The sequence below is a fragment of the Loxodonta africana genome, chromosome 25 (genome assembly GCF_030014295.1).
Source record: "Loxodonta africana isolate mLoxAfr1 chromosome 25, mLoxAfr1.hap2, whole genome shotgun sequence".
NCBI classification, from domain to species: domain Eukaryota; kingdom Metazoa; phylum Chordata; class Mammalia; order Proboscidea; family Elephantidae; genus Loxodonta; species Loxodonta africana.
The window spans coordinates 20882724-20903190 of record NC_087366.1 but is presented as its reverse complement, the minus strand read 5'-3'; the positions used below and the strand labels follow the sequence as shown (position 1 = coordinate 20903190).

Here is a 20467-nt window from a genome sequence, read left to right as displayed (position 1 = left end):
CTGTGGTGGCAGTGTCCAGAAGATGTCTGGAAATGACTGCTTTTGAACTAGCTCACCAGGCTCCCATTGGGTCAGTGCAGAGAAGGAGTGCCCTGTCATTTGATCTGCTGGAAACCAGGGCAGAGCTAGCAGTGTGCTCACCCTGAGCCTGGATAGTTAATTAAATATATGTATATATCTTTTGGGAAACCCTGGTGGCATAGCGGTTAAGTGCTATGGCTGCTAACCAAGAGGTCAGCAGGCATCCCTTGAAAACCCTGTGGGGCGGTTCTCCTCTGTCCTGTAGTGTTGCAATGAGTTGGAATTGACTTGATGGCAGCAGGTTTTTTTTTTTCTTAATATACCTTTCTAGCATATAGACAATCTAGATATTTAGTGTATTATAGACCAAGAGGATACAAATTGAGTGAGATACAGAATAGTTCCACAAAGAGTTCGTAAAGAAAGAGAGGACAGTCACATGTCCAACACACCGCAGTATAGGTATGACTCTCCAAGGGAGCACTAAAGAAATAGAGGACAGGTGGAATGGGGCCAGAAGACTCAGGGAGCGGGGGAGGGCAAAGCTAATTAGAAGAGGTAACATTTCCACTTGGCTTTAAAGAAGGATTTTGACGGACTTGGGCAGATAAGAAGGGATTCCAGGCAGAGAAGCAGCATGGATGGAGTTTCGAAAGCCTGCACTCATTTTCAGGAACAATGAGAAGTGAGCTGTGGTTGAAGTGTGGGCTACAGCGGGCTACAGACTGAGGGTGGATAGGGATGGTGGGAGATGAGGTTTGAAAAGAAATGTTGGGTTCAGACTATGAAAGACTTTGCACTGTGTTTGTACTTTATTCAGCAGGTGGTGGAGTAGGCTGAGGAAGAGGCAGGGTGAGAGACTGGCAAGGAGATGGAATTTAGAAGATTCAAGAGTCATGGTGCCTCTTGTTAGCTGTGGGTCCTTGCCCTCTCGAAGGGCCACTTAACCCCTCTCAGATTCAGTTTCTGGAGTGGAAAACAGAGATATCGATGATAATACTTGCTGTATATGCCACAGAATTGTTGTGTTCCTCTGGTCACGGCCTGTCTAAATTTTACTCCTCTCTCAAGGTCTTGCTCAAAATACTACCCCTCTTTTAAACCTTCCTGAATTCCCCCAGAGTTTACCTGAAAAAGCAAGACCAATGTGGTGAAATATATGCAACAAAACATTTGCCATTTCAACCATTTTTACCTGTACAATTCAGTGACATTAATTACATTCACCGTATTGGGCAACCATCACCACTCTCCATTTCCAAATTTTTTCATCACCCCAAACAGAAACTCAGTGCCCCTTAAGCAATTTTCTGTGCAACATTTTAAGGAGATCATAGTTGTAGCCTGGAACAAAGGAAAAGGGGGAAATGGGGCGTACAAAAAGTACCTTCTAAACTCGCTCGCTCGCTCTCTCACTTACTTGCTTCACTATTTCTCTTAGTCATGGCACTATTCAAATCCAGTAAATTTTGTCCTTCTTGTCCACAGGGAATTTGCCAAAGAGAGAGAGAGGGTGGAGAACCGAAGAGCTTTCATGAAGCTGCGGCGCCAACAGCAGATTGAGCGGGAGTTGAATGGCTACCGTGCCTGGATAGACAAAGCAGGTGAGGCTTAGTGGGCTAGAAGAGGTTGGTGGGTTAGCTGTAGGGACACCAGTGGACCCACCTCACTCCCAATACCACCATTCCGGAGTCCAGCTAGACTCAAGAAGAGAGAAGCTCTGGATGTATTGTCAGCCATTTGGGACCTTTGCTAGTTCCACTTTCTTCCTCTGGTGTCTAACTGTCCCCATTTTTCTTCCAGACTCCTGTCGTGAGGCAGGCATCTTAACAAGGTGAACTTAGTAAAAGCTAACAAAACCCAGTCCCAGAGCTGAGGCTGGGCTGGTGACAACATTTTACAAACGATAATCCATGCAAGTTCACATTTTTTAAATAGGTTTCAACAAAAGCCAGGACAAAAAGCCTGGACTGAAGCTTCTACTAACAGTTCTAGTCCAAGAAATGTTACAGTTCTAGGCATACCATATTTCCTTAAGCTAAGCATATAAAAATCTGATTTTTTAATAAAAATAAATTGAGAGATAGTATGTTTTACAAGCATTTTTACTGTAGGTTTCTCTATCTTGTAAGCTATATGACCACTGTCATCTACTGGATTTGCCATCATTCAGCTTACGTGTTATTTTTCAGAAACACAGCTGTAGCATGAAGTAAGGTACCCTATGCTCAGGCTTCCCAATTTAATAAGGAAGAAAACTGCCACTTTCACCTTAAATCTCAGGGTTATTTTAAATTAAAGGCAGTAAAAAATCCAGAGTGCCTTGAATTCCTCAGTAGAATTTTGCTGAGTGTGAAGTCCATAAATTTTCTACCTCCTTAAAAAAAAAAATTACAAAATAATTAATTCATTCAAGAAATATTTATTGAGTGCTTACTTTATACCAGGCCCTGTTCAAGGCACTTGGGATGCAGCAATGAACAGAAACACAAAAGCCTTTCCCTTGTGTAACTTATCCTCTAGTTGGGGAAGGCAGCAATAACCAAAATAATAAATAAGTAACTCGCATAGAGTCACATCAGTAGGGGGATGTACTTGATGGCAGCTAGCTACAAGATATGTTAGAAAGTGATAAGGTGATAAGTACAATGGAAAAATAGGTCAAAGTAGGGTTATAGGCTGTGGGTGGGTTGCAATTTTAAATAAGGGTATCAGGGTAGACCTGTTTGAGGGGAGACTTGAGGAGATGAGGGAATGGGCTATGGTAAGATCTGGAAGAGGAAAGTTCCAGGCCAAAGGAGCAGCCAGTGACAGGACCATAATCTAGAAATGTGCCAGAAGGGCTCGAGGGACAGAAGGTGGAGTGAGCAAGGGAAGAGTAGAGGAGACAAGACTAGGGGGATAATAGGGGTTTGGGCAGCAGAGCAGGTAGAACTTGATAGACCGTTGTAAGGACTTCTGTGTTTACTCTGAATGAGACAAGAACCACTGGAAGGTTTTGAGCAGAGGAGTGACATACTCTCATTTAAGATTTGAAAGGATCACTCAGTTGCTACCTTGAGAACAGACTATAGAAGAGACAAGATATGGCAAGGCCCAAAGCAGGGAGACCTGCTGTGAGGCCATTGCAGTATTCCAGGCAAAAGATGATGGTTAGAGCCTGTTTTGTTCTAAGCCTTGAACTGTCATCGTTCCTTACCCTGTGGCTCAGCATCAGGAATAGTTATCACCCAGCTGTGAGGGCCCATGCAGACCTTTCATGATTTCATTAACCCGAAGCCACAGTTTCCTGTTTGATGGTGGCATAGCACCTTATGCTGGGCATCAATCACCCCATACCCGTCAGTGAAAAGAATACACCACGTTTCTTTATGATTTTAAAGGTTGGATTTTATTCTTGAGCAAAGAGGTTTTTTTTTTTTTAATGAAAAAATAGACATGACAGTCAGCATCTTTTCTCTCTTCCTTGTAGAAAGCAGAGCATTGCTAGGGAATGGATTGCTTGGGCTTTAGTCTTCTGTGGGAGCTTTGGATACTCTTATTCTGATCATCAACACACAAAATGTCTCTCAAAGCTCTAGAGTCAACTTTTGATTATCTAACAAGGTGAGAGAGGGTGTGTGTGACTGAGTGAAAGCACCGTTTCAAAGCAAATAAAAACCACCTTCTGTTCGGGACTGTATTAGTTTCCTAGATCTGCTGTAACAAATTACCACAAACTGAGTGGCTTCAACAACAGAAATTTATCTCTCACAGGTCTGGTGGCTAGCAGTAAAAAGTCAAGGTGTCAGCAGGGCCATGCTCTCTGCAGGCTCCAGGACAGAATTTGTTCCATTCCTTTCTCTTACTTCTGGGGTTGCCAGCAATCCTGGGGGCCTTGGCTCGTGATGTATCATTCCAGTCGCTGCCTCTGTAGTCACGTGGCGTTCTCCCTGTGTGTCTGTGTCTCGATGTCTCTTCTCCTCTGCTTATAAGGACATCAGTCAGATTGGATTAAGGGCCCACTCTGCTCCAGTAAGGAATCCCTCAGTGGCACAAATGGTTAAGCACTCGGCTTGTAACTGAAAGGTTGGAAGATTCTACTCGACAGCAACTTGTTGGTTTTTTTGTTTGTTTGTTTTGGTTGTACTTCAGTAGGAGGAGTCCCTGGGTGGTACAATGGTTGACACACTCAGCTCCTAACCAAAAGATTGGAGGCTCAAGTCCACCCAGAGACACTTTGGGAGAAAGGCCTGGAAATCTACTTGCAAAAAATCAGCCATTGAAAACCCAAGAGAACACAGTTCTACTCTGATACACATGGGGTCCTCATGAGTCAGGATCAACTCAGTGCCTACTGGGTCTACTCCAGTATGATCTCATCTTAACTGATTACATCTATAATGATCCTATTTCCAAATAAGGTCACATTCTGAGATTCTGGGAAGGATATGAATTTGGGGACACCATTCAGCCCCATTCAGGTACTCTCTGCATTTCCTTGCCTCCTTCTGGAAGCACGAGCAATGTGCACTGACTGAACTTCCATTTTGCCCTTCTGCTCCATGACTGCTGCGTGGCGGAAAATGTGAATCTTCTCTACCTCTTCCCAGAACGGTGACTCCACCTCAACCGTGAGGAGGGTGAGCAGATTTGCCTCCAGGCCAGGCAGGCAGCTTGAAGTTCCCGACTGTCCTTGGCTTCTCTGCCGAGGAGCCATCTGACAGACCATCAAGCGGGCTGGCAGCAGAATGGAAAAGAGCCCTCCCACCCCCACACCCCCTACACAGGTCAGGGCCACAGTAGGCTGCTCTTGTGACTGCTTTTCAAATACGTGCACAATCCCAAGGCTTTGCTTCCTTCCAGTTGGCAAACCAGCTTTCTCCTCCTTCTAAGAAAAAAGATGCGCAGCGACGTCAAATTGTGCTTCCTGGCCCTTCCCTTTACAAGGGAGCGTGAGTGAATCAGAGACATATGGGTTACATTTCCCTGGAAAGACACTCGAGTTTGAAAGCGAACTTGGCAAAGGCATTGCCGTGGGGGTGGGGCGCTTTCAGCATATCCAGGGCCCTTGAGCGCTTCCCAGAGATAGTCAGCAGCACCCCACAACCTGCATTTGCTGCGGGGTCCTCAGACCTGCCCACCCCAAGCCCAGGCACTGTGCTTAGCAAAAGTGACCTTCTGACTAAGGTAATTAATGTTGCTGTGAGGTACTCTAAGAAGTACCTAATTTTAAAGTGATGCCCTCCAAACAAAGTGAGCTGTAAAATGACTTTCAAACCCTCTATGTCTGCATAAAGAAGCACCCCACCAACAACACTTAACCTGGTAAACCTAAGAGTTTCTCCAGAGGCTGTGCTTAAAAAAGAAAGCTAAACAATTATGACTCGGTATAATGGCCATCCTGCCTAGTGGCATCCAAGCCTCAGAATGTACCCCTCCCTGAGAAATACATTATATACTCTCAGTTTTATATGCAGCTAGAATTATGGTAATGACTTTCCCCTCTCCTACTTGTCCTTTTATGTGTTACAAGTGCTTAAATTAAGCCATCGTTTAATAGGCTCTGCTGCAGCTTTTTTCCAGCAGCTGGGATCTTAGGGAATGATTGTTTAGGCCGCCGACTCCCTGGCCTGTGGCCTGAGAGGGGCTTGGGCAATCAACACCCATCCATATCACTCCCAGTAGGGGACTTAGCATCCCACCAGACCTAGGACAGAGGACTATTTTGTTGATACATTTGGAGGGATGCTAGTGAGGTTCATTCCAACCAGTTTCAGTAGAAAACAGTATCCCGGTGGAGTTTCTGGGTGGTGCAGATGGTTAATGTGCTTGGCCGCTAACCTAAAAGTTGGCAGTTTAAGTCCCCTCAGCAGTGCCTCAGAAGAAAGGCCTGGTGATCTGCTTTCAAAAGATCACAGCCTTGAAAATCCTGTGGGGCACAGTTCTACTCTGGCACACATGGGGTCACCATGAGTTGGAATTGACTCAATGACAACTGGTTTGGGGAATACAGACTGCTGCTGGGAAGACTGAGAGGAGAGGGCCCAAGCGACAAGTTCGTGATAGGGCTGGCCCTCCCCCCAAGCTCTGCTCAGTCACAGCCAGATCGAGGTGGTGGGGACAGGAGGAAGCAAACCCAGGAGTCTGCTCCTCCCTTTGAGAGTCTTTAGACATCTTCCTCTGCCCTCAAGAAAGTAGACAGGAGAGGCCCCAAGACATGGTCTCACCTCCTGAATATGGGGAGAGATGTTATGGCCAAGGGACCAGAGCTAAGAGTCACTGGGGAAGGTTCCACTGCTGGAAAAAGGCTCAAGGGCTTAGGAAAAACAGAAACGTGGGTGGAAGCAAAAGCAGAAATGGAAATTTTTCGTTCCTGTCAACTTGGAGATTTTCATTAAAATGATCACCTCTTCCTCTCCCCTCGTGCGTGTCCTCCTAAACAGTGTGTCCCACACAGAGCTGAGTTTTCCCAGTCATTCCCAGGGTCCCTCACTGAAGACCCTGCTCTCTGTTACTGTGTGCACTGCAGTGGTCCTCTGTGGCCCACAGTTTCTTTCTGATATAGGTTTCTGCCACAGACTCCAAACTCTCTGCTCCCTCCCTGTTGCCCTGGAGCCAGAACTGTCCCTGAGGGGTTTTCACTTTGCAAAATGATTTGGCATTTACAGATAATTTACTGAACCATTTCTTCCCATCTAGAGGAAGTCATGCTTGCTGAAGAAAACAAAAATGCTGGAACATCGGCCTTAGAAGGTAAGGAAATGCTCCGCCGCCTCACCCCATTTGCATTTGCCCCTTCTGACGCACTGGCAATCTCTCTTGATCAAAAGAGGAGAAAAAAAGTAAGAGGGGCGCCCTGGGATTTGAAATGCAAGTCTCTCTGTCATAAAATCCCTCATGCTTTAAAATGAAAGGGATTGAGTCACAGATTTAAATGCATTTTAAAGTGATGAAAATGGGATCCAAAAGTTGCTTTGTTCCAGGGTGTGTGATTGATACTGTGCAATGGAAAGACCATGGCACAGCTAGTGGTATATGAAAAGATCTCTTTTCAAAATTTGTGGGGATCATCTTGGAACCGCTTTCGTTATGAGGAAGTGACATTGTTTACGAAGAGCCAGAACAAATAGATATGGAGTACTTGGTTACCTACTACGTTTTGGTAAGCTCTAGCATAGATTCTACAGTGTTTGTGTTCCAGAAGGTGCTACTAAGCACAGAGCCAGGGTTATAGAAATTGAGACCATCTACAGAAATGTAGACGGTCTCAATTTCTATAACCCTGGCTCAGGTATTTGAGACAGACGCCTGTGTCACTGGGGCTTGTACAAGGCCTCTTGCCTACAGCCCGCGAAGTCTTGACCAGAGTGACCTGGTTTTACTTGTGGCCTCTTACTGGCCATCCCCCTTCCCTGGTCTAGTGCTTCGAAGGGCGACAATCAAGAGGAGCCGGACAGAGGCCATGACCCGAGACTCCAGTGATGAACACTGCGTTGATATCTCTTCTGTGGGTGAGTGGAACCAGTTAGACCTTCTTTATCTTCTCTGAATCTCCCCTAAATAGATTCTGCTGTTGGAGAAGTGTCTCTGCTGGTTACAAGGAAGAAGAGAATGCAAAGAAACTGGAGTGTGGGGATATAACCGGGGAAGGGCATGGGAATCTAATCTAGATATCAGTTTTACAGAAAAATCTGGGCCAGGGAATGCTATTTACATGCAACATGGGGTTCAGGGCTAAGAATCCAATCCAGGTTCTTCACTTGTGGCAGACAGGTACATTTGCAGATGATCCCGTCTCTCCTGGATATGCTAATGAGAAACCACTTCGGAATATTGTTCAAAAGGCTCTGAGGGCCTGTTGCTTCTCAACCAGTGACACAGACTGGAGGACTTCAAGCCATTCGCTTAACCATAGTAGCACCCACCTACTTCCATCATGTGATATTAAGCTAGTTCCTATTGACAGCCCTTTAACATGCCTGGTGTTCAATCTCAGGCTCTCTTAGAGATTCCGGCTGATGCAGAATTTTTCTCCCTCAAAAAAGGGGAAGGTCTCACTTCATTCTTAAAAGCAGAAGAGGCTTACAGAGATCATTGCTGCTTTATGCTGCCAGTATTAGAAATATCACCAGTGAGGCAGAGTGATTCCAGTGCCTGGAGCATATTTAAAAGAAAATGCCAGGGAGAAGCCCAATCTGTTACAAACATAAACATGATCCCATTAGGACTGAAGGCACTGGGTGTTTGCCTGGTGTCCTGCTGGGGGATCTTTCAGTTTCCTAGGACCAGGAGTACCCAGAGAGGGAAAACAGGGATCTCTGACTATAGAAATGACTTAGCCCACAACATGGGGATTCGCTGCAATGTGGGGTAACCTTGCCCTGGGATGAAGCTGCCCATGTGTGATGGCTAGGTGCCCACCTCACCCCGCCCATTGCCATGGGAGGTGATCCCAGGACATATTGCAGCCTCACTCTTCCTCCTTACTTCTGCCCCTCAGGCACGCCTCTTGCCCGAGCTAGTATCAAAAGTGCAAAGGTGGATGGTGCTTCCTATTTCCGGCACAAGGAGAGGCTCCTGCGCATCTCCATTCGCCACATGGTGAAATCCCAGGTGTTCTACTGGATTGTGCTGAGCCTCGTGGCTCTCAACACCGCCTGCGTGGCCATTGTCCATCACAACCAGCCCCAGTGGCTCACCCACCTCCTCTGTAAGTGAACGGTGATGGCTGGCCCTCACCTGGCCAGCTTGATTGGAGTGTGACTGTAAGAGAACAAGGTTTCTGGCCTGGTCAGAGACTATTTGCATATCACTAGGCTTTCCCCAGCATTGACCTGACAAGGCCATTGAACGTCCTCACGTATTTGTGGGTCATGCCCCTGTTGTTGAGGACTCTTCCTCTGTGGGTGGGTGTGTTCGGTTGGGGTGTGGAGGAGCAATACCATCTGTAGAACAAATGTGTCTGCTTTTCATGCTTTCAGACTATGCAGAATTTTTGTTTCTGGGGCTCTTCCTCTTAGAGATGTCCCTGAAGATGTACGGGATGGGGCCTCGTCTTTATTTTCACTCTTCATTCAACTGCTTTGATTTTGGGGTAAGTGCTCAGAAGCCTGCCTATCCTTCTGCTCATGTTGATAGTGCCAAGGCTTTAAATAAGCGGCTGGCTCCATTCCTCAGCATGAGGCACTGAAATCAGAATTTGTAAAAGGGAAACAGATAAGATTAGCTAAAGGGACTCAAGGGTGTGTGAATCCTAGACACAGCGGGGCTTGTTTTTTTTTTAGCTCTTAAAAAAATTTTTTTTTTAGCTCTTAAAAAAATTTTTTTTTTAGCTCTTAAAAAAATTTTTTTTTATTTGAAGTACAACATATACACTATAGAGTGCACACTTAAGCGTATAGCTCAGTGAATTTTTACATAGCAGTTAAACCCATGTTAGAGTTTTGAACCACTTCTTATCTTGGAGGGGAGCCTGGAGGAGAAGGAAAAATGACCTGATTCCAGAAGGCAATTGGATAAAAAAGAGAAGCTTAGATTTTTGTTTGTTTGTTTTCTAGTTCAATTTAAAATTGGGAATATTATTTAGATATACCCTCATGCAAGTGTGCTCTCTCTGTCTCTCTCACACACACACATATGCAAACATACACACACACACACTTATATTAGCAAGTCCCCACATAGAATGTTTCATACAGCTGTCTACTTTCTAAATAGCATCAATACATAAGTTCGTACATTGCTAACAGTTTTCAAGATTCTTTCACATACAGTTTTTCTCCTCTGCTTCTTACAAGAGTTCTAGACACTATGTTATGTTATCAGGAACTAGCCTTCCCACGTACACATGAGTAAATAGAGGCCATCGTGTGTAAGTTCACATAGCTAGTTAGCAGCAGAACTCAATCACAGAACTTTGGATTCACGAACCACTTCTCTTTCTGCCAAACTCCCTTTCTTTTTCTGCCAAACCTTCAGCTAAGTGCTAAAGATTTTGAGCACTTGCCAGTATACATTTTAACTTGGAACATATGGTTCTAGGTCTGGGAAACTTTCAGGCATAATATCTAGGGAAAGACCATACTTTTTCATGGCTGCTGTGAGGATTAATTTTTGTTATTTCTCCTAGCACAATGTCTGGAACATAGTAGATATTCAATAACACATAATTAAAACAAAGAATAAGTTGAATTAATTGTTATCTTTCTATAGCTCTCAGACTTTATGTAAACATGTACTGTCACGTTGGTGTGTGTGGGACCTGAGCGACTGAAAGATTTTTAATATGTAGGTGACCGAAGCATTTTTGTTAGCACGAAATCCTAGGGACACTGAGAGAATGTGGGCCCACTCTCAGAGATTTTTGTGTTGAAGCACCGCCTGTAATTATTCAAATTGGATTCCTGGTTTTGGGGAGCACGCCTTGTTCATCTGTTTGTTCCAGGTGTTATATCGTCAGAACAGTCATGGCTGCCTCATTTGTGCAGAAGAGGTGACAGACTGTGGTGGTTTCCACCAAGGCCAGGACAGGACAGGACAGAAAACCAGTCTGCAGCATGAAGGAGCACAGTTAGGAAGGGGAGTGGGAGCAGTGGGGAGAGAGGTGACAGCGTCTCCTTTTTCTTTGGCAGCCTTCACAGATAGTATCCTTCCTGGAGGTAGGGCTGGGTGGGGAGGGAGCTTTGATGTCCATAGCCCTGTGAGGGCTGTTGCTTTTGTGCTGAATACCAGCGTGAACCTCTCCTCTCCTCCTTTGCTTCCTCCTCTCACTGTGATTGGGTCTGGCTTCTTCAGGTCACTGTGGGCAGTATCTTTGAAGTGGTCTGGGCAATCTTCAGACCTGGTACATCTTTTGGAATCAGTGTATTGCGAGCTCTCCGGCTTCTAAGAATATTTAAAATAACCAAGTAAGTGATCAGAATTGGACACCTTCCCCTCACCTTTGAGAGTAGTACCTTCCCTCTGCCTCTTGTATTTCTCTTTCCATTCCCTGTGACCCCTTACAATGACTCCCTTTCCTACCCCATCCCTACTCCATTCTTCAGCGCCTCCTCTCCTCCTAATATCAAACCAGAAAAATATCTAGGATGCCAGATCCTGTGCCGTATTTCCAAGAGACACACCATATCTCCACTTCCTACAAGTATACGCATGCAGCTTATTTTATAGCCCACCAGGCAGATGCCCAGCTGGGCTTGGGATAACTGGGTACTCAGTGTTCAGGGCTGTAACATTGTCTGGGTTTTGTAGGTATTGGGCATCCCTGCGCAATTTGGTGGTCTCCTTGATGAGTTCCATGAAGTCTATCATCAGTTTGCTCTTCCTCCTCTTCCTCTTCATCGTTGTCTTTGCCCTCCTGGGAATGCAGCTGTTTGGAGGCAGGTAAGCACTGAAGAGCTTTCCATCCAGGGAAGCTCAGAACTTAGTCTTGAGCCTGTGTGCTCCAGGATCGTTAGCTTGATCACCATGTTACCATTTTGTTTGCTCTTATGCGTGGCCCGAATCTACCACTGTCAATCTGTGCAACAAACTCTGCTTTTAATCCTTTCAGACTGCACGGGGTTTTTGTTCCTGGGACTTGTCCTTTTAGAGCTATCCTGAAACATACAGCAGGGGCCTTGTAACTGAGGATCTCCCACACCCCTTCTTATTGCTGGCTCCTTCCAAAGTGCATAGTCCATCAGTAGTAATCAGTAGTACCTTCTTCATAAGTTGTATGGAATGGGAAAGTGTAGGGAAGAAGGGTATGTGGAGAAAGGAGAAATGAAGTGATGAAAACGGTAATCTTGGGAAGGAAAAACTTGGTTATGAGATTTTTATTCCATTCTTCTCTCTGAATTTCTTTTTCAGGTGTTTTTTTGTTTGTTTTTTTTCTTTTTTGGGGGTAGAGGGGGACCTAAAACCAATGAGTTTTGTAACAAACCAATGTCAAGTTCAAGATTATATAAAGGAAAATCTTTGAAACTCAGGGTATACAGAATATGTAACAGCAAAAGCGAACTGCTAGCAAGCTTCTCTGGGCTGTCACTTGTATGACATAGCTGCAGGCAACAACTGAGCAGGTGCAACCAAGCTTTTTTTTTTTTTTAATATTTATTGTGTTTTAGGTGATAGTTTACACAGCAAATTAGGTTCCCATTTAACAATGTTTTTATACAAATGGTTCTGTGACTTTAGTTACAATTTTCGCAATGTGTCAGCATTCTCATTATTTCCATTCTGTTTGTTCCATTGATCTAGCTTCCCCATCCCTCCTTGCCTTCTCATCTTTTCTTTGGGGTAAATGTGGACTGCTTGGTCTTGTACAGTGGATTATTTAAGGGAGCACTTTTACTTGTGCATGATACTGTTTATTTTATAAGCCAATCTATTATTTGGCTGAAAGGTAACTTTCGGGAGCCCCAACTTAAAAGGGTATCTTAGGGTGATAGTCTTGGAGATTCCTGTAGTCTCTATTAGTACAGTAAGTCTGGCCTTCTTTTAGGAATATGAAATTTAGTCTACATTTTTCTCCTATTCTATCCAGAACCTTCTATTGTGTCCTGGTCACAGTGGCCTATATAGTTGCTGGGCACCATCTAGTTGTTTAGGTCTCAGGCTAGAGAAGGCTGTGGTTCGTGTGGGCCATTAGTACTGTGGATTAATTGCTTCCTTGAGCCTTCGGCTTACGTCATTCTCTTTTGCACCAGACAAGAAGAGACTGATAGTTGTATTTTAGATGGCTGCTCTCAAGCTTTTAAAGACCCAAGATGCTACTCACCCAACTAAGATGAAGAACATTATCTTTATGAACTGTGTTATGGCAATTGACTGAGTTGTCCCATGAGACTATGGTCCCGAGCCTTTTAACCTAGTAAACCAATCCCACAAGGTGTTTGGATATTCTAGAAAGTCTCCATAACTGTGCCCTCTATGTGCTTTATTATATATATGAATAGGTATGCAGCTCACACGAACATGTATATACCAAACAAAAACAAAAAACCAAACCCAGTGCTGTCGAGTCGATTCCCAACTCATAGTGACCCTATAGGACAGAGTAGAACAGCCCCATAGAGTTTCCAACGAGTGCCTGGTGGATTTGAACTGCCGACCTTTTGATTAGCAGCCGTAGCACTTAACCACTATGCCACAGGGGTTTCTCATGTGTAAGTATATATAAGTATACCTAGTATATGCACGTGCATATACTCACATATGCCTTCCTGCACACATGTAGCATACATACCTACCTGTGTAAACACAGGTATATTTTGGTTATTACTGCTGTTGTGGGAAACCCTGGTGGTGTAGTAGTTAAGTGCTATGGCTACTAATCAAAAGGTCGGCAGCTCAAATCCACCAGGCACTCCTGGGAAACTCTATGGGGCAGCTATATGTCGGAATTGATTCAACAGCAACAGGCTTGTTTTTGGTTTGCTACTATTGTTGTAAAATTGTATATGTTATAGTATAGCATTTACCAAAATTGTCTTTATTCTTGCCTACTTCTTAACGTTTACCTTGGTCAGGTTGTGCTGACTTCCCCCGTACTGGGTATTGCCTTTCCCATCACCAAAAATAACAAGTGTCTACTATCTAGAAAGTGATTCCTTGTTCTTCCCCCTCCCATCCCTGGTAACCATCAAAGAACATTGCTTTCTATGTGTATACCTATTCTTGACTTTTTATAAAAGTGGTCTCATACAATATTTGTCCTTTTGTGACTAACTTATTTTACCCGGCATATGTCCTTCAGCATATGTTATAATATGTTATGATTCACCGCCTCATTATTCTTTATCATTGTGTAGTATCCCATTGTATGTATGTACCACAATTTGTTTACCTGTTCATCCATTGATAGGCACTTAGGTTGTTTCCATCTTTTTGCTATTGTGCATAATGCCGCAGTGAACATGGGTGTGCGTATGTCTGTTTGTGTCACTGCTCTTATATTTCTAGGATATATATCTAGGAGTGGGATTGCTGGATTATGAGGTATCTCTATTTCTAGCTTCTTGAGGAAGTACCATACCGTTTTCCATAATGGTTGTACCATTTTACAATCCCACCAGCAGTGTATAATAGTTCCAATCTTCCCACAACCTCTGCAGCATTTATTGATTTCTGTTTTTTTGATCCTTGCCATTTTGCAGGGGTAAGATTGTATCTCATTGTGGTATCGATTTGCATCTCTCTAATGGCTAATGATTGCAAGCACCTCTTCATGTGTTTGTTAGCCTACCAGCATTTTACAATCCCACCAGCAGGGTATAATAGTTCCAATCTTCCCACAACCTCTGCAGCATTTATTGATTTCTGTTTTTTTGATCCGTGCCATTTTGCAGGGGTAAGATGGTATCTCATTGTGGTATCGATTTGCATCTCTCTAATGGCTAATGGAAACCCTGGTGCATAGTGGTTAAATGCTATGGCTGCTAATCAAAGGGTCAGCAGTTCGAATCCGCAAGGCACTCCTTGGAAACTCTGTGGGGCAGTTCTACTCTGTCCTATAGGGTCGCTATGAGTTGGAATCAACTTGACGGCACTGGGTTTGGTTTGGTTTTTTTTAATGGCTAATGATTGCAAGCACCTCTTTTGTGTTTGTTAGCCATATGAATGTCCTCTTTGGTGAAGTCCGTTCACGTCCTTTGCCCATTTTTTGATTGGTTTGTCTTTTCATTGTGGAGTTATTGAAGTTTTCTACATATTTTAGAGATTAGAGCCTTATCAGATATGTCATTTCCAAAGATTTTTTCCCAGTCTGTAGGTTCTCTTTTTACTCTTTTGGTAAAGTCTTTTGATGAGCATAAGTATTTAACTTTAGGAGATTCCAGTTATCTAATTTATTTTCTGTGGTTCATGCATTTCTAGTTGTGTTTGATAGTCTATTTATGCAGAACATAAAGACCCCTAGTTTTGTCCCTATGTTATCTGCCAGGGACTTTACAGTTTTAGGTTTAACATTTAGGTCTTTGATCCATTTTGAGTTGGTTTTTGTGTATGGTGTGAGGTATGGATCTTGTTTCATTTTTCTGCAAATGGATATTCAGTTTTGCCAGCACCATTTGTTAAAGAGACTGTGTGTTCCTCATCTAATGGACTTTGACCCTTTGTTGAAGATCAGCTGCCCCCAAATGGATGCATTTACTTCTGGGTTCTCAGTCCTATTCAGTTGATCTATGTGTCTGTCATTGAGCCAGTACCAGGCTGTTTTGATTACTGTGGCTGTGTAGTAAGTTTTAAGATGGGGATGTGCGCGGCCTCCTGCTTTGTTCTTCTTCTTTAATGTTGCTTTACCTACTTAGGGCCTCTGTCCTTTCCACGTAAAGTTGGAGATTAGTTTTTCCATTCCATCGTAGAATGTTGTTGGGTCCAAGGCACAACAATTGGTATCCATTCACCTGGAGCAACAGAGAAGAAGTAGAATCAGGAACAGGAGGTGGATATGGAATATGTGGCTAGTCGCCTCCATGAACAACTGCCTCCTTTGCCAGGAGACCAGAAGAACTGAATGCTGCCCTGCTACCATTACTGAACATTTTGATCAAAGAGTCCCTAGAAGAATCCTGATTAAAAGGGGAAAAATAGCAAATTTCAAATTCTCATGGACTCTAGACTTTTTGGAGCCATGGAGGGTGGATGAACCACGGAAACTATTGCCCTGAGATAATCTCTAAACTTTAAACCCAAAATATCCCCCGAGGTCTTTGTAAAACCAAACAATAGTTTAGTTTAACTATTAAAAAAGATCTGCCTTGAGCATTATGCCCTTTTTAGAACTATCTATATGGGATCAAATTGACAACAACAACTCAAAAGATTAGATAGGAACCTTGGGGACAGTGAGTTTATGTTAATGAGGGAAGAACAACTCACAAAAGGAGAGTGAGAATTGTACAATTTGAAGCATGTAACTGTTGTCACTAAATAGCACCTGTAGAAACTGTTGAATTGCTGTTCTTATTCCCAACAACAATAAAATAAATAAAACCTAGAAAAAACAATGTTGTTGGAATTTAGATTGGGATTGCATTGTATCTAAACATCACTTGGGGCTAGTGCTGACATTTTCACAATGTTAAGTCTTCCTATCCATGAGCATATTTCTACATGTACAATTTAGTGATAATAATTACATACTTCGAATTATGCAACAATTCTCACTCTCCTTTTGTGAGTTGTTCCTCTCTCATTAACATAAACTCACTGTCCACTAAGGTTCCTAGCTAATCTTTCAAGTTGTTGTTGTCAATTTGATCCCATATAAATAATTCTAAGAAGAGCATAATGCTCAAGGCAGACCTTTTTTTTTTACTGTTTAAGCTAAACTATTAGACCCAGGTAGTGTAGTTTTTTAGTGTAGTGGTTAAGAGCTACAACTGCTAACCAAAAGGTCGGCAGTTCAAATCCACCAGGCACTCCTTGGAAACCGAATGGGGCAGTTCTGTGCTGTCCTATAGGGTAGCCATGAATCAGAATTGACTCGACGGCAACGGGTTTGGTTTTGGTTTGGTATCCATGAGGGTGGAATATTTTTCTACTTATATGGGTCTCTTTGGTTTCTTGCTGTAGCGTTTTATAGTTTTACTTTGTAAGTCTTTTACATCCCTGGTTAGTTTTATTCCTAGGTGTTTTGCCCTTTTGGGGGGCTATTATAAAATGTATTGTTTTCTTGATTTCCTTTTTGGAGTTCTCCTTGTTAGTGTAGAGGAACCCAACTGATTTTTGTGTGTTGACCTTGTACCCTGCCACCTTGCTGAATCCTTCTATTAGTTCCAGTAAGTTTCTTGTGGAATATCTGGGGTTTTCTCTGTATAGGATCGTGTCATATGCAAATAGGGATAGTTTTACTTCTTTTTTTCCAATTTGGATACACTTAATTTCCCTTTCTTGCCTTATTGCTCTGGCTAGGACTTCCAGTGCAATATTGAGTAAGAGTGATGATAATGGGCATCCTTGTCTCATTCACATTCTCAAGGAGAATGCTTTCAATCTCTCTGAATGGAGAATAATGTTAACTGTTGGTTTTGCTTTTTCAGGTTTAACTTTAATGATGGAACTCCTTCAGCAAATTTTGACACCTTCCCTGCAGCCATCATGACTGTATTTCAGGTATGAGGCCAAATGAAGTAAAAAAATGTTATGTGGGATGTCTTAGACCACATACTACAGGCTGATGATATATTAGAGTATCAGAAGAATCCTCATTTTCCTCTCTGGGATCCTCCTGGAGAACCAAGTACCCTTCCTTGTTGAGTAATCATTCTCAAAATCATCTCTAGGAGTTCTGTAGCTCTGTTCTTACCTATAAAAAGTCCTGGTGGCACAGTGGTTAAGCACTCAGATGCTAACGGAAAGGTTGGCAGTTCAAACCTTCCAGCCGCTCTGTGGGCGAAAGATGTGGCAGTCTGCATCTGTCAAGATTTACAGCCTTAGAAACTCTATGGGGCAGTTTTGCTCTGTCCTAAAGGATCACTCTAAGTTGGAATCTACTCCACAGCAGTGGGCTTGGTTTTTTTTGCTGCTGTTGTTGTTCTTCCCTATATTGACATTCAGTCAAAAATCACATTGATAGTTTTCTAAAATCTGGAAGCATTTTTAGGCCATGGGCATTTAATGAGGTATCTTTTCTATCTCCTAAAACTGACTTAAGACATGGGACAAAAAATCAATGGTGTCTTAAGGAAAAACACTACTTAGCCAGAATCTGAGGCTAGACCAGAACTCGGGTTTGCTGAGATAGAGCCCAGGAGGCTGTTGCCCATAATGCTGCTTTCTCAGGAACTGTAGCCTGGCAGCTCAGGAGGCAGTCAGGTAACCAGCGGCCAGACTGCTTGTCTGTGTGATTCCCACAGGGCCTGGCAAAGCTGGGCAGGGGTGGGCGGGGGGTGAGGTGCTGTCATTGGAGGAATAGAACCTTTCCTTTCTTTTTTGATGCTTTGCTTGTTTTCCATTCCTGAAAGTCTCTACCATATCAAAAGAAAGTTTTAGATTTTTCATGGAATTGACTGCTTTTCTCCCTAACTGTATAGCCAAGCAAGGGAGTAGGTGAAAAGACCCAGGCCCAGAATGCTACCCTTTGCATTGGCCCTGTTTTCTCAGCCAACCGAGGTCTCTGACCTACCTGTTGTTTGCTTTGTGTAGATCCTGACAGGTGAGGACTGGAATGAGGTGATGTACAACGGGATCCGTTCCCAGGGAGGGGTCAGCTCAGGCATGTGGTCAGCCATCTACTTCATCGTACTCACCTTGTTTGGAAACTGTATCCTTTTTACTTAATATCTTCCTCTTTGTGCTGCCTGCCTGCCTGGGTCCCCATTTGAGGAGGTGGTGGGGTGGTGGTAGTAGAGCTGGGGTAAGCAGAATAAAGAGGGTGGACATTGTTCGATCTACTAAGGGAAACAACAATCCTGATGTTAAGGAACTTGTATGATAGTTGAGTAAAGAAGGCAAATAAAGCAAAACAGAGTATCACCCGAATTTGTGAAATCTGTAGTGTACACAAATAATAACATAGGAGGCTTTTATACTGAAGGTTAGAAATACTATGATCTGGAGAAATAAGAGAGGACAGAAATCAATGTAGCCCTGGAATAGTGGATAGATTATAATATTAATGAATTAATTACATGTTAATATAGAACAGTGCCTGCCACATAAAAAGATCTCAAAAAAAAAAAAATATTAGCATGATTAATTGCATGCGAAAGCAGGACAATGAATGAGGAAGACTGAAGAAGAGTTGACGCCTTTGAATTATGTTGGCGAAGAATATTGAATATACTGTGGACTGCCAGAAGAACAAACAAATCTGTCTTGGAGGAAGTACAACCAGAATGTTCCTTAGAAGCAAGGGTGGTGAAACTTTGTCTCACATACTTTGAACATGTTATCAGGAGGGACTAGTCCCTGGAGAAGGACATCATACTTGGTAAAGTAGAGGGTCAGCGAAAAAGAGGAAGACCCTCAAGGAGATGGTTTGATACAGTGGCTGCAACGATGGGCTCAAGCATAACAATGATTGTGAGGATGGCACAGGACTGGGCAGTGTTTCGTCCTGTTGTACATAGGGTCGCTATGAGTCTGAACTGAGTTGATGGCACCTGACAACAACAACAACAATATGATTAATACTACTAGGTGTAGCAAACATTTATTGTATTTGGGTTACATGGGAGACCCTATACTCAGTGCTTTGTATGCATAGTCTTATCTATTCCTTACCCTGTATGACTTAGAAGACATAACTTGATCAAAGTCAAACAACTCATAAATTGTAAAGGAAGACTAGAAATCGAGTTGATATAACTCCAAAACCCAGGTCTGGTCACAGGACCTAGAATGGGAAGATTTGTGTTTGAATTCCAGCTACTTTGTTTGCCAGCTCCTCGACCTTGGGAAAGTCACTTAATCTTGCTGAGCTTCTTGTTTCCCATATGAAAGGAAGATAACAACATCTATCTTATTTGTTAGTTGTGGAGATTACATGAGATAATCCATTTGAATGTGCCCTATAAACTGTGCTTTGCTATCCTGTTGTTAGAATTTGGGGGGAGTGGGGCTTGCCTTGAACTGGGATCGGTAGAGTAAGAAGGGAAGCCATATAATGCAGCTATACTTTTGTATTTTCCATAGTCTCACAGAGAAGAGCTGCTCCTTTCAATTTTCTGCCCTGAAATATTTATGTGGTCCACAACGGACTCTAAACCAAACATAAAAAACTCATAAAAAGAAAGCCACGTGGTGCATCACTGAAATGGAAGGCCAGTTTGTCCTGCCAGTACCTTGATTTTCCTGTTATTCTGAGGGTAGTCAGGCCTAGACTTTTATGCTAGAGCTTATTCTATATTCCACAACACATGGGCCTCAAAGACAGCTGGAAAATTGGGACTTCAGGAGTTACAGCATGGAATTGAAGTGGGTTTCCTAATGATGTTTATCTGTTCTGTGACTTTTTTTTTAATGAAATAATGGTAGCCTGCCAGAACTCTGACAAGAGAATGAGAGAAGTAAGTTAGCATCCCATTATTGACAGGTGGTCAGTGATGGGAACTATGGAATCTCACTTCTTTTCATAGGAATAGAGTAACATGAGGCCCATTGATCTAGGTGGGCTTCAATTCCAGCCTCCCAGAAAGGAAAGATGGAACTCATTGAGTTCTCAATGCATCTCGTTGTTCAGTGATTCTCTTGTTATTGCTATGAGTAATGGACTTTTCTGAAGGCCTCCTCACCCTATCTTGGTCCCCTGTGAGATTTGGTTCAGGTATTTCTTTGTCCTGTGCAAAGAGAGAAGACATATCCTTTTTCTCCCTCAAACAGATTAGTGTAACATTTCCCTTCCCCTTCCCATGGTCCTTATTTATGTGACTCTTTTGGGTAGCATCTCTTCCTGCTGTTGTTCCAGGCAGGAAAGACAAGTGGTCACCTCTCACCCACACTGAAGCCTTTTATTTCTCTTACTTGCCCATCCTTAACT

General features: G+C 43.1%; 1 protein-coding gene across 3 annotated transcripts in view; it reads left to right on the top strand.

Annotated features, from left to right (window-relative positions):
- Nucleotides 1-20467, top strand: part of CACNA1E (calcium voltage-gated channel subunit alpha1 E) — a 359405-nt gene that overhangs the window by 257122 nt on the left and 81816 nt on the right. For all 3 annotated transcript variants that reach the window (XM_064276555.1, XM_064276554.1, XM_064276553.1), the window contains exons 8-16: nucleotides 1510-1625; nucleotides 6703-6756; nucleotides 7425-7514; nucleotides 8504-8713; nucleotides 8985-9097; nucleotides 10798-10910; nucleotides 11254-11385; nucleotides 17028-17100; nucleotides 18133-18250. In XM_064276555.1, coding sequence (XP_064132625.1) covers nucleotides 1510-1625; nucleotides 6703-6756; nucleotides 7425-7514; nucleotides 8504-8713; nucleotides 8985-9097; nucleotides 10798-10910; nucleotides 11254-11385; nucleotides 17028-17100; nucleotides 18133-18250 — 1019 coding nt within the window. The remainder of the gene's footprint in view (nucleotides 1-1509; nucleotides 1626-6702; nucleotides 6757-7424; nucleotides 7515-8503; nucleotides 8714-8984; nucleotides 9098-10797; nucleotides 10911-11253; nucleotides 11386-17027; nucleotides 17101-18132; nucleotides 18251-20467) is intronic.